The sequence below is a fragment of the Candoia aspera genome, chromosome 2 (genome assembly GCF_035149785.1).
Source record: "Candoia aspera isolate rCanAsp1 chromosome 2, rCanAsp1.hap2, whole genome shotgun sequence".
Classification (NCBI taxonomy): Eukaryota; Metazoa; Chordata; class Lepidosauria; order Squamata; family Boidae; genus Candoia; species Candoia aspera.
Genome location: NC_086154.1, coordinates 222,502,350 through 222,514,674, shown reverse-complemented (window position 1 = coordinate 222,514,674; position 12,325 = coordinate 222,502,350). Strand labels below are relative to the sequence as shown.

Here is a 12,325-nt window from a genome sequence, read left to right as displayed (position 1 = left end):
ACAGAAATAAAAACAAACCAACTACAAAGATCCATTACAAGGAAACTGGGTCAAGGATGCTAAAAATCCTTCCGTCAATGAGTTTAACCCTCTTTTATACAATGATACAAGCCTGTAAATCAGAATCATGAAGAAAAAGACAGATATGCTAAACAATTTTAAGATACAGTGCCATTCCAAGTAAGGAAACAATTGGTATCTAAAGAGCTTCTAGTCACAAATCTGAAAGAGTAACTTTTCATTAATGAGAATCAGAGTTATTTTTCTCTTTAATGTATTGGCCAGTTTACAAAAAAAAAATGAAATTCCATCATGATTTATTATTTACCTCTTCTGAGCCACTATTTATGGATGCTGCTTTTGACTGCTGTTGCTGTTTCCTGAGCATTGCAGATCTCTGTACAGCAAGAATGCTTGGATTTGATTTCCAAAACTGAAATGGAATACATAGAAAAACATTATGCTAGCAACACAACACACACATAATTTAGTATATCTCTAAAGTACCTAAGTCCACAAGTTATAGAAGTAGTAATTTTTCCAAATTGTAGAAAAAGAATAAATAAATCTTACTAATTTTATGTGTGCATGAGCGTGCGTGCTCCCTCTCTTGCTCTCTATATATTATAAATAATTTGAGAGATTTTTGAATGCTCTGAGTGGCTTTCCACACAACATAGCTGGTGGTTCCAATGAAGCCCTGGTCTTGCTATGGAATGGTAAGATAAGGGCAGCAATTACTAATATCATTTCTTAATGACTTCTCTGCTTATATAGAGCCTGGAGTATTCCTTGGCCTACTGAGGAGCTCTAGGCAATGAAATAAATCCCTCTATCAAAGAGTACCATCTTGTGGGACCAAGGAGGTATGCTTTTTCTGTCTTAATGCCTGCCCTATGGAACAACCTCCCTCCTGAAATTCAGATGGCACAGACCCTCTTGGCCTTCTGGAAGGCTGTTAAAACCTGGCTTCCCCCCCAAGTGTTAGGGTCAGTATGTTAGGGGAGCATGCATATATACACATACATACATACATATATATATATATATAGGTTTTGTGGAATTGTTATGTGGTGCCTTGGTCATTTACTTGGATTTTTTCCCCTTGCACTGTATTATTTTAATTGATTCTGGGTTTTATAGTGTTTATATATATACTGTTCACCCTCCCAGGGTTATGTACTTAAAATGGGCAGCTATATGGATATTTTCTAAATAAATAAATGTTGTGCAGTGCTTTTACCAAGTACTTTTTCCAGCATTGCAATGTATTCTAAAGCAAAATAACTGTTAAATTTCCAATTTTGTTCCATATGCTCATTTAATACAGTTATCGATTTAAAATGGAGTCAATTATAAATAATTCATTCATTTTACCTCAGCTCCATCAACCTTTGGATGTTTAGCTTGGACTTCCTTTTCCTTAGATGTGTCAGACTCTGATTCTGATTGACTACCAGACTCTGAACCAGAGTCTGAATTGCTGCTTCCTGACCGGCTGCTACTTCCATTGCTACTGCTTCCAGAACTTGAACCAGATCCAGATCCAGATCCTGATCCTGACCCAGAATCATCATCTGATTGGCTACAATTAGAAGTTAAGAATTAGGAAAGCTAGGAAAAGGCAGAAAACAAATCTTCATTCATAATTTTAAAGCTCCTCAATACAGTTAAAATAATATGCATAGAAGATCTTCAGTGAGTTACATCTGAGACTGGGGCTCCCATGAAATCTATGTCAATCTATTCAAACATTCCACTCAATTCAAATAGTAAATTAGGTGTTTGAACAGTTGCCCTTAGAAAAGTGGAAAAGACACATCATTGAATGATTTCAGGCATCATGCTGCTAAGCAACTGAGCACTTCATTCTGAACTCAGTAATATTAATAGCAGCAAAGGGAACACTGGCTTAATTTCTCCTCCCATAGTCTGCTTACCATGCTAGTCATGAAAGAAGAGAATTATCTTCCTCCACAATTAGCATGGAAACACGGTGATCCTCTGCCAGCCTTCATTTGAAGTTTTCTTTTATGGTAATTGTTGAGAGGTTAAAATACTTTTGCAAGCCAGTAATTTGGGGAAGCTTACTTATAGAATGTTTTATATTTCAGGTTTTTATATGCAGCTTTGTCATGCTGATTTAATGAAAACACAAATAAAAGCATTTGGCTAGATGCACTGATCTGTGCCAAATTTGTTCAAATCTGTCCCAAGAAATTTTCATAACACAGCAACTAAAACATTCTTCCGCAAATATCCACTCCTATCATATTTCCAATATGAAGCACAGATATATTCAGAATGTTCAACATATGCTTATATAAAAAGAGAGATCTATCCATCCATCCATACCTAAAAAAAATAAATAAAGCAGAGGTAGGCAACATGATGCTCAAGGGTAGCCCACTCTGCCCCTAAGCACTTCTTTTGATGCCAATCTTGATGCCTTGGGCCCCACATCGTCACACTGGTATGGAAGCAAAGAACCCAAAGAATTAGTTTACCTTCTTGTAACTTGGTGTTTTGGGTCTGGTCAAATCTACTATGGCAGCCTGTTTATGAACAGATAAGTCTCCCATTTGGTACCTACAACTTGCTCTCAAAGTGCCAGATGTTCCCTCGGTGAATCTCAAAAACTTTTAAATATTGTTGCTTTAGAACTATCAGTGTTTAGGAAGATTCCCCTAATGATAAGTGAACTTTAGCATGCTGTTCACCTTTGTTACATAACAGAAAACTACATCACTTTTCCAAACTTTTGTTATAAATTTGGTTATAAAGATTTCGTGGTTACTGTATTCAATCAGAATAATAATAATAATAACAATAATAATTCCTACTACTACTATTATTATTATTACTACTTATACCACCCAACTCCCAGTGACTTTGGTCAGTTCACAGATAAAAACTACCCAGAACAACAATGCAATGATAAAAATAAAGAACAAAAAATGGCAAAAAATGGCACAAACCAAACCACCACCAAAGCAAACCTATATTACCCGGGGGTGGGGTGGAGGTTCAATCACCTTCACCAAAGGCCTGGGCAAAGAGATAGGTCTTCAAGGCTCTCCAAAATACCAGAAGAGTTAAGTATCAACAATCTTTTAAACTCTTTTTAGACTTCTGTTTTATGAATCCCAGTTGCCATAGCAAATACACAGATCGGGAAGCCACAGTCTAAAACATTAGAGTAGAGGTGCTCAGCTTGAGGCTTATGGATACTTGCAGTCTCCAAAAACCTAAGGTGCAGCTCCAGCAACCTCCAAGCACTGTTACCAGATTGTAATGCTTAATGTGATTGAAAGAATAATTAAATACACACCTGACAAATAATCATAGTAGGTACATTTCATTTTAATTTTATGTAAATACAAACTAAATTATATTTAAGTGATGTTATTAGTAACAAGATATGGTTGTTATTCAAGTTATTTCTAAAAAAAAGGAGAAAAGGTTAATCTAAAATATCTTTAATTTCTCTGAATTATTTGAATATTATTGCTTCACAAGTTAGGTTAATTATGACACAATGGGATAACAGTATATGGGAATACCAGTCCTAACTTCTTCATGCATTTCTACAATGGCAAGCTAAGATGGGAAAATATCATTGGACTTATTGGGACATGGGGTAACTGAGTAACTCCAAAGATACACAGTAACATTGATAGCCAAGAAATAAGATACAAATGAGACCACTTTTAGCCCCTTTTGGCCCCTTCACACTCATGAAACTGCTCAACCAAGAGAATGCCCTCTTTCAACCACAGAAAATAGATCTTAAGATAAATCCAATTATATGTTTTCCTGTTGGTGGAAGATGGCATTCAACAATGGAATCATCCCATTTAGAAAATAAATTCTGAGAACAGGAAATCTAGTGAGAAATCCGAAGAACATGTCTACCAAAAGAAGCTTTAGAAGAAGCAAAAATGTTAAGCTTGCAGTGCATGATAAATGAAGGAACAGGAACAGATAGCCATTTTGTACATATGCCCAATGGGTACTTGGTATCAAAGAAAGAGGTTTTGTGCACCTGGTCAACATACCATGATTCTTTCTGGAAAAAACAAGAGCAATGCACACTTGGATCCATGTAGAAAAAATTGCTACCTAAACCCATGTCCTAATGTAGCCCACTGAAAGCATACATATTAAAAACAACAACACTAAACTCTTGTGCAGTTCATGTCAGACAGATTCTGAGTGATCTGCCAACATGCCTATGCCATGCTTATGCCATTCTTCTTCCAAAGCATTGGAATAAACATTGGAATAAGTACATTCATTACCTTCATTCCTGTCACCAATTGAATATAAAATTATTATTTGCAATGAACATAGCATATAGTCGGAGAACTACAGACTCTTCTGAATGACCCCCATTTCCAAAATCCTCCTAACAGAGTTGATGGCTACCAAAAAGACTACCTCCCATGAAAAATGTTTAAGAGATACAATCTGTAACGATTCAAATGGAACATATAACACAGCTTTCAGAATAATCCATGTGTCCCACATAGAAAACTAGTTTTTTTTTTTTTTTAAACACCTCTATTTCTGAGAAACTTGATGCATGGACAAGAACTCAATGGTGGCCTGACTCAGATTTCAGAACAGATGAGAGAGTATATCGTTATAGCATATTAGATTTTAAGCTTGCATGCAAACCAGAAATACAGGAAAGTCAGAACTTATGACACAGATGCCTGAATTAGGAAAAGTCCTTTCATCTTAATTCTACCCGCAGAAAGCTCTGCAGAGGTGATTTCACAGATGCAAATATTAGCAGCTTCTCTAGACATTAGAATGGTAGAAAACTGAGTTCTCATCAAAAACTGATTCAGAGGGGACAACTTGTGGCTTAAGGGTTATATGTCGCTAATCACATTTGTGGCTCTTAGAGTCCTCTCTGACATGATGGCTGAACACCAACTTTTGTGTGGGAAGTCCACAAAAACTGCAATGTAAAGACCTAAAAGAGGTTATCACAGTTAAAAATGGCTATTCCCAAACCCAAAATATGTGCCATGACCCTAAGCACCCCCCAAAAAGATGAAATACAATCCCTGGCCCCAAGAAGCTTGCTTACCACTTACCAAGTTGAATGAACTAGCCTCCTAGTTAAAATCAGCTTGATCTGGATGACTGAAGGTCCCTTGAGACAAGGGATATAGAGACAGAGGAAAGGACAGGCAGAACTAACATATAATTCAACTATGTTCTAAAACCAGAACTTCCTTGGCCACTTTACTGCTATTAAGGTTAATTTCTTATAATCCATAAGGTTTTCACTGGCACGTTTTCGGGAATAGATTGCCAGGCCTTGCTCCCTCGTCGGGGAATTAGAACGGAGTATCAGAATTGGCGGAAGACTCATTAACAAGCTGCGATATGCAGATGATACAACTTTGCTTGCTGGAAATGACGAAGACTTGAAGTACTTGCTGATGAAGATCAAAGATTGTAGTCAGCAATACGGACTACACCTGAATGTGAAGACGACGATTCTCACAAATGGACCAATAAACAGTGTCACAATAAATGGAGAAGAAATTGAAGTTGTCAACGATTTCATTCTACTCGGATCAACAATCAATGCCAAGGGAAGGAGTAATCAAGAAATCAAATGACGTATCATGCTGGGAAAATCTGCCATCAAAGACCTATCTAAAGTTTTCAGAAGTAAAGACATCAGTTTAAAAACAAAGATGTGTCTGACTCATGCCATGGTCATCTCAATTGCCACATATGCCTGTGAAAGTTAGACATGAAAAAAGGAAGACAGAAGAAGAACTGAAGCATTCGAACTGTGGTGTTGGCAAAGATCACTGAAAATACCATGGACTGCCAGAAGAACAAACAAATCATTTTTAGAAGAAATACAACCAGAATGTTCCCTAAAGGCGAAGATAACTAGGCTTAGACTCTCCTACATTGGGCACATCATCAGGAAAGACCAATTGCTTGAAAAGGACATCATGTTTGGTAAAGTCGAGGGCCAGCGGAAAAGAGGAAGACCTTCAATGCAATGGACTGATATAATTACAGCAACAATGGATGCAAACATTGGAATAATCAGACATATGGCACAAGACCGAACAGCATTTTGTTCTGTTATGCATAGGGTCGCCATGAGTCGTAAACGACTCGACGGCAAGTAGCAACAACAACAAGGTTAACTTTGCCTGCATCAGAAATAGGTCTCTGGACAGCAAGGGGAACAGGGGAAAATCATAAAGAAGACCTGGGAAAGATGAGTACTTACCATTTATTGCATCAGTATCATCAGATCCCTCTATAGCGCAAGCGGAATCTTACTGGTGGGAGAGGCAAACAAATCTATAAGCCTGCTGGACCAGTTTATTGCCTAAGAGTCAAGCTCCATTTTCTCAGATCTTGGTTTGTTGCTGAACTGAACATTGCTTTGCTGCCAGAGAAAGAACATGTGACTCCAGCACCAGATGATATTGGATGACTTCCTCAACAAAGAATGAGAATTCACATCTCCCACAGTGTTGAATATGAACTTTTGTGACCATGTGGTCATGATGCTGTTGAAAGAGGTGCTCAAATTTAAGAATTGCTCAACAGGCTGCTCAGACTTCCAATAAATTGATATTGTGAATCAGATGGAGACCAAAAATCCCATGTTACTTTACCTAAGCAATGGGTACCCCATCCACTCCTTAGTCTGATATCTAATACAAACTGTAAGGTATCTGAAGAAATTATATGGAAAGGCTATTAGAACGCTGAGAAGCTATGCTCAAGTCTCTAAGTATCTGTATAATCGTCTCCTTCCCATACAAGAATGTGATGTTAGTCACTGTTGTTCTGAGATCCTGTAAATGAGTTCCCTTGGCACAGGAGTGTATATACTGCTATTTAGACTGAGGTCCCTAACTGCTCTAGGAGTCATGAAATGCCTTTGTATTCTGTGACCTAGGAATGTAGCTGTAAGAGTGAAAGAAACAGGAGAGAACTTAGCCATTGTTCTCTGGTTTGGTAGGAAGTAAATGTGTTTTTTTCTTGTCTGAGATGAGTGAAAATACCATTTGAGATATGTGAAAATATCATCTAATGACTCTCAAAATAACTTTCTGCCCTTAAAAAGACCTGATGACAGAATGGATTTAGGACAGAACCCACATTCCATTTTTTAAACCAGCTTTGCCTCCTGGTTAAGATATAAAGCCTTAGCTAAGAAGTGGTGCCATCCAGATTAACATACAGAACAGCTTTTATACATTTTAAAATTCCATATCTGTCCTCTGACATAGCTTGAGGAATAAGTTATAAGAGCTGTTTGGACTTCAAAATGGATGTCCTGAGCATATCAACATAACAGTAGCTATCACTATGGCAGAAACCATTTCTGTTAACCAATACTCTAAGCACAAATGCTGTCATTGGAGTGTCACTCGTGTTTTTTTTTTAATAAATTCAGAATGGACTATGCAAAGGAGTAATGCTTATTTGTATAACCTAAGGTACTGTGTTGGCCCCTCGGGAAATCCAAAGATCAGAACAATTAAAATTAAAAATCTCAGATGAAAGGCTATCAAGGAAATCAGAAGCCACAGGAAACATCTTATATACTTAAAGATCCAACTGCAGAGGCCATCAAACTGAGTGGTTTGGCCTTCAAGGTTTTGCAGATTTTTTTTTAAAATCAAGATTGGAAAAACGGCTTTTTGAAGAAGCTTGGCAGAATCTCATTGACCAGCTAAAGTCATCTTCCTCAGGAGATTAAAAAGTTGGAGGATGTGCCTTCACTGCCTATGGTGGGCTTCCATATATTTCATAATGGAATAGCTCCAATGTAAGGTTCTGTTCCTGGACATGAGTGATCAAGCAGTAATTGTTCTACACTTGGCTATATAATTCTAACAATAATAAATACTGTAATATAATCCAACCAACTGAGTAAACTATAATGGTAATCTATAAATTCAACCAAATCCCAAGTTCAACATTATCAACAATTCAATGAAACAATGATTGAAAACAAAACTGCTATTACTGTAATGTTTTTTCACAGACAGATGGCATGACCTCACTTGGAATAACGTGTATAATTCTTGTAGCTAAATTGCAGAAAGGATGCTGTAGAACCAGAATATCTGCCTAAAAGAACACATCAATGCAACCAATGAAAATGAGCTGTGCTACACAATGGTTATGTTACTACCCCCAAAGATTACATTATTATGGCTAGTAATATTTACTGCTTACTTCAGAAATATTCATAGGTTTTTGAATATTAACAAGTAATTAATTCAATGTTCAACTAATTGACTGTTAGTAGATTTTCCCAGAATTAGTAACTTTTAAACTATCATATAATCATCAAGAAACAAATCAATTTTACTTTTGCATACTATATACCTACACTATTCACTTTCAGAGTACACAATATTACAGAAAGAGCAGGGAAGAAATGAAGTAGTAAGCAGAATAAATAAAAAGACAAGATAAAAGAAAAGGAAATCCAGATTATACTAACACCATTCACTATATCTCTATATATCTTTCTATCCTTCCAAAGCAGACAAACATTCACTCCACATACTATCCAGTAACTTTTCACCAATATTTACAGATTTTAAAGTATCACCAACAATCCTCTCATTTTAAATTAACATTAGACCGAGGTATACTTGCTTTAATTTTTTGCTATTTATGAATAACTTTGTGATCATTCACTCCATACTCTTTGTCAAACACAACCAGCAACCAAGAAGTTGGTTCTGGGATGGGTAGGGCATTGGACTAGATGACCTCTAAGAACCTTTCCAGCCCTACGATATCACACAACCCTTTGCTGAACACTGAGCCATTTGCTAAGATGTCATTTATTCTCATGCATGCTTTCCATTATATATTGTTACTTGGTAACCTAATTCAACTTGATATGTGTTTTCCATATTTTAAACCAATTTATCATACTGTATAATAAATGTACAATAAACTTTTTTCTTATATGCATACATTTCTTAACGCCCTACTAAAGAGCAAAAATCTGGTCTGAATATCCTTTAAAGACATGCTGCACTTTTCAAACTCTGCTGTTTCCTCTCATGCGCTTTTGATCAGAATTTTGCCAAACACCTTCCTTACCCCTCTTAAACTAATCTCCCTATAGCTTCTGCATTCACTCTTATTTTTGTAAAAAAATGAACAATAATGGCATTCTTACCATTATCAGGAACAGACGTTTCATTCACACCTTAAACTAGCTGCAAAGCACCATGTAAGTCACCCAGAAGTCATCAGGTTTTAATATTTCTTCAGTTATACTACCTCCACCTGGCTTACCATCTTTCAATATTCTGATTTTATAACTTCATTTTCAACCACTTTTTTTGGACATCAATGATTATCACATTCATGTCATTCCACTGTTGAGTATATCACTATCATTCCCAAACAAATCTTTCAAGTACTTCTTCCAGCATTCCCTCACTGAAATTTCATCCTAAATAATTTCATTGCTTTTATGTTTAATTCCATTCACTCTACTACAAACTCCTTGTCTAGCCCTCTCCACTGATTTCCAAACCATTTTCTTTATTCCCATCAAAACCACTCTCCATTTTCTCTACATCTTTTCACTGAATCATTCTCTTGGACTATGTTCTTTATAATTATCTTTTTCTCTATATATTTATTGTGTGTATATACACACACACAATATTTTTCTTTTGCCATTTTGCACTTTTTTATTTTTTTCCTCATCCACAACCTCTTTCACTTCATCATTCCTCAAGCATCCTTTTCATATTTTCATTTAACATAATGCCACCCACTTCTATGGCACTTTATAACAATTATTTCACCGTGTTCCAAACATTTTCCTCCTCCTCATTCCTTACATTGATTTCCCATTAATTCTGTTGGGAGATTAATTTTCTAGTACTTTTTCATGTGGCAGTCAAGTGCATGTTCTTGCAGTGGTTTTATCAAATTATATTCTATCACTTCTTTCCTTTCTTTCTATGCTCATTTTCCCCCCAATCCACTCAAATATTAAATAGTCTATTCTGCATTCAGAACCTCTCAATACTCTTTTACCCTTCAGTAATTCTCTTAATTTTTTTCACCCTTAAACAGTCAAGATTAATCATCCTTATAACTTCATTCCTTAGGTTACATTTGTGGCATACTGGCCAAAATGGCCAAAACTGGAACAGTATCATGTCCTTACTGTTAGCTGGAAATGCTCTATATGGCATAGATACAACTAAGATTGCTAACCATGTCTACTCTTTACCTTCCCAAAATACTTAAAAGCCTTAGTTGACCAAAGCCAAGAAGTGGAGTTCAATATTCAAGGATCCCCCTTTTGATGACCATGGCATATGGAAAACTGCAACTTCGAATATAAGGAATATCGGATTAAAAGCATGAATTAATGAAAAAATTGAATGAATAAAAGAATAAAAAAAGAAGATGTATGTTTGTGAAACTAAGAAAATGGGGAAAGATGTAACAGATCTAAATGAAAGTGATCTGATCTGGACTGATTAAGATCTAAAAAATTAAGAATAACAAGAAGTTGAAATTTCTAGAGTTGAAAAGCACAGAAGCTCAATCAAACGGGCATTAAATAAGCTAATCGGAGACAATTTATTAGTTTCAAGGTAAGAAATATGCTATGTTAATCTATTAATAAATTATTTTTAGTTTTAAATCTATTTCTTACTGATTTTTCCTAATATACCTAATACTCCTGCTTCCTATTTTCTCCACAACAACCCTGTGAAGTGAGTTGGGCTGAGAGAGAGTGACTGGTCCAAAGTCACCCAGCCGGCTTTCATGCCCAAGGGACGAACAGAACTCATAGTCTCCTGGGTTTTAGCCAGCACCTTAACCACTACACCAAACTAGCTCTTAATTAGTTACTTAATTCCAGGATATATGTACAGCATTAAACATACTTTTAAAGAAAGTATCTCTTGTTCAATATTTAATCAGTAATTAATAAATCAATCAGTAATTGATCTTACTGATAAATCATTTAAATGCTGCACTTCTTTCTCTTTTATTGGGATGAAATGAAATTCTGCTGGAAATTCATTAGAAGCACATGGCAATTTTTGCATGAAATGATAAGGAATCCATAAAGTAGTATGCCAGAGTTAACAGTAACATGACAACTAGCACTATTGTTCATATCTGTATCAAATGTTAGTGTTTGGAGATTATTACATACATGTTGCACTTCATATCAACTCTCGATTAATGTTTCCCAAACTGGGCATCCTCTAAGGCAAAGGTTTCAACTCCCAAAATTTCCTAGCCAGTGTAGCCAGTGCTAAAATCTGCGCAACTGAGCACTCAGTTTGGGAAGGTTTTACCAGATTGTTGATACTGTTTTTATTTCACACATGGGCACTGAGATACAGTGTGGCATACTTCCATAACAAACATGCATAAAAATATGCATGAGCAACAGTCAAGCTTAATTTTACCTTGCTCTTCACAATTACTTTGCCACAGCTACCTTTCCCTTTGTGCCTACTCCTTTTTCCTTTCAGTTTCACTTTATTCCACTTCACTCTACAGCTCTTTCCCTAAGAGCTGTATCCTCCTCAACTTTAGTTTGGTTCTATATTTAGAGTATTCATTTGAACTGGAATACAAATAGTTATGTGAAGAGGACCACGGCTAACATTTTGGGTGATTATGCCAAGAAACTGAAAACTTCCTTCTTAGGTTGCTAACATTTCTCTAACTTCTTCATGAAAATGGGATGTCTTTGAAAGTACTCTCTAGCAGGTAGGAAATAACAGATAGATGGGAAATCACAGATGGTGCAAGCTCTATCTACATTCAATTTCCTGCCAATCTTCCAACTAGACCTTTCCTATATAAGCCAGCAAAGCAACTCAGACAAAGCAATTTGGCAGCAAGACTTAATTCAGATACATAGAATATTGCAGACAATAAAGATGTATTGACTAAAATTTCAGAAATCTCTTCATGTTGTTTCCTATTAAACTAGGGATAAAATTCTGATACAGTAAAACCTCGTTTTAAAGACATAACTGGAAGAGGAAGCGTCCATTATTCACAAATGCCTGCAAATTCAGTGAATTGATCCCCAGCAGTGCTTTGCATTATTATCATTCCATTACACTAATGATGTAATTTGGACCAATTTACATCATTTGTGTAATGACATCATTACACAAATGAAGTTAATCAGCATAAAAACTGGTCCATTCTATATGAAGTCCATTGTAACATGGTCTGCTCAAAGGATTCACTGTATTTTCAACAAGTAGGACCTACTCAGAATTCTATGGCA

General features: G+C 36.1%; 1 protein-coding gene across 2 annotated transcripts in view; it reads right to left on the bottom strand.

Annotated features, from left to right (window-relative positions):
* The window catches only part of CHD1 (chromodomain helicase DNA binding protein 1), an 82,699-nt gene that overhangs the window by 62,963 nt on the left and 7,411 nt on the right, over positions 1-12,325 (bottom strand). For both annotated transcript variants that reach the window (XM_063295394.1, XM_063295393.1), the window contains exons 3-4: positions 1,378-1,585; positions 329-433 (exon numbers count right to left, since the gene is read on the bottom strand). In XM_063295394.1, coding sequence (XP_063151464.1) covers positions 329-433; positions 1,378-1,585 — 313 coding nt within the window. The remainder of the gene's footprint in view (positions 1-328; positions 434-1,377; positions 1,586-12,325) is intronic.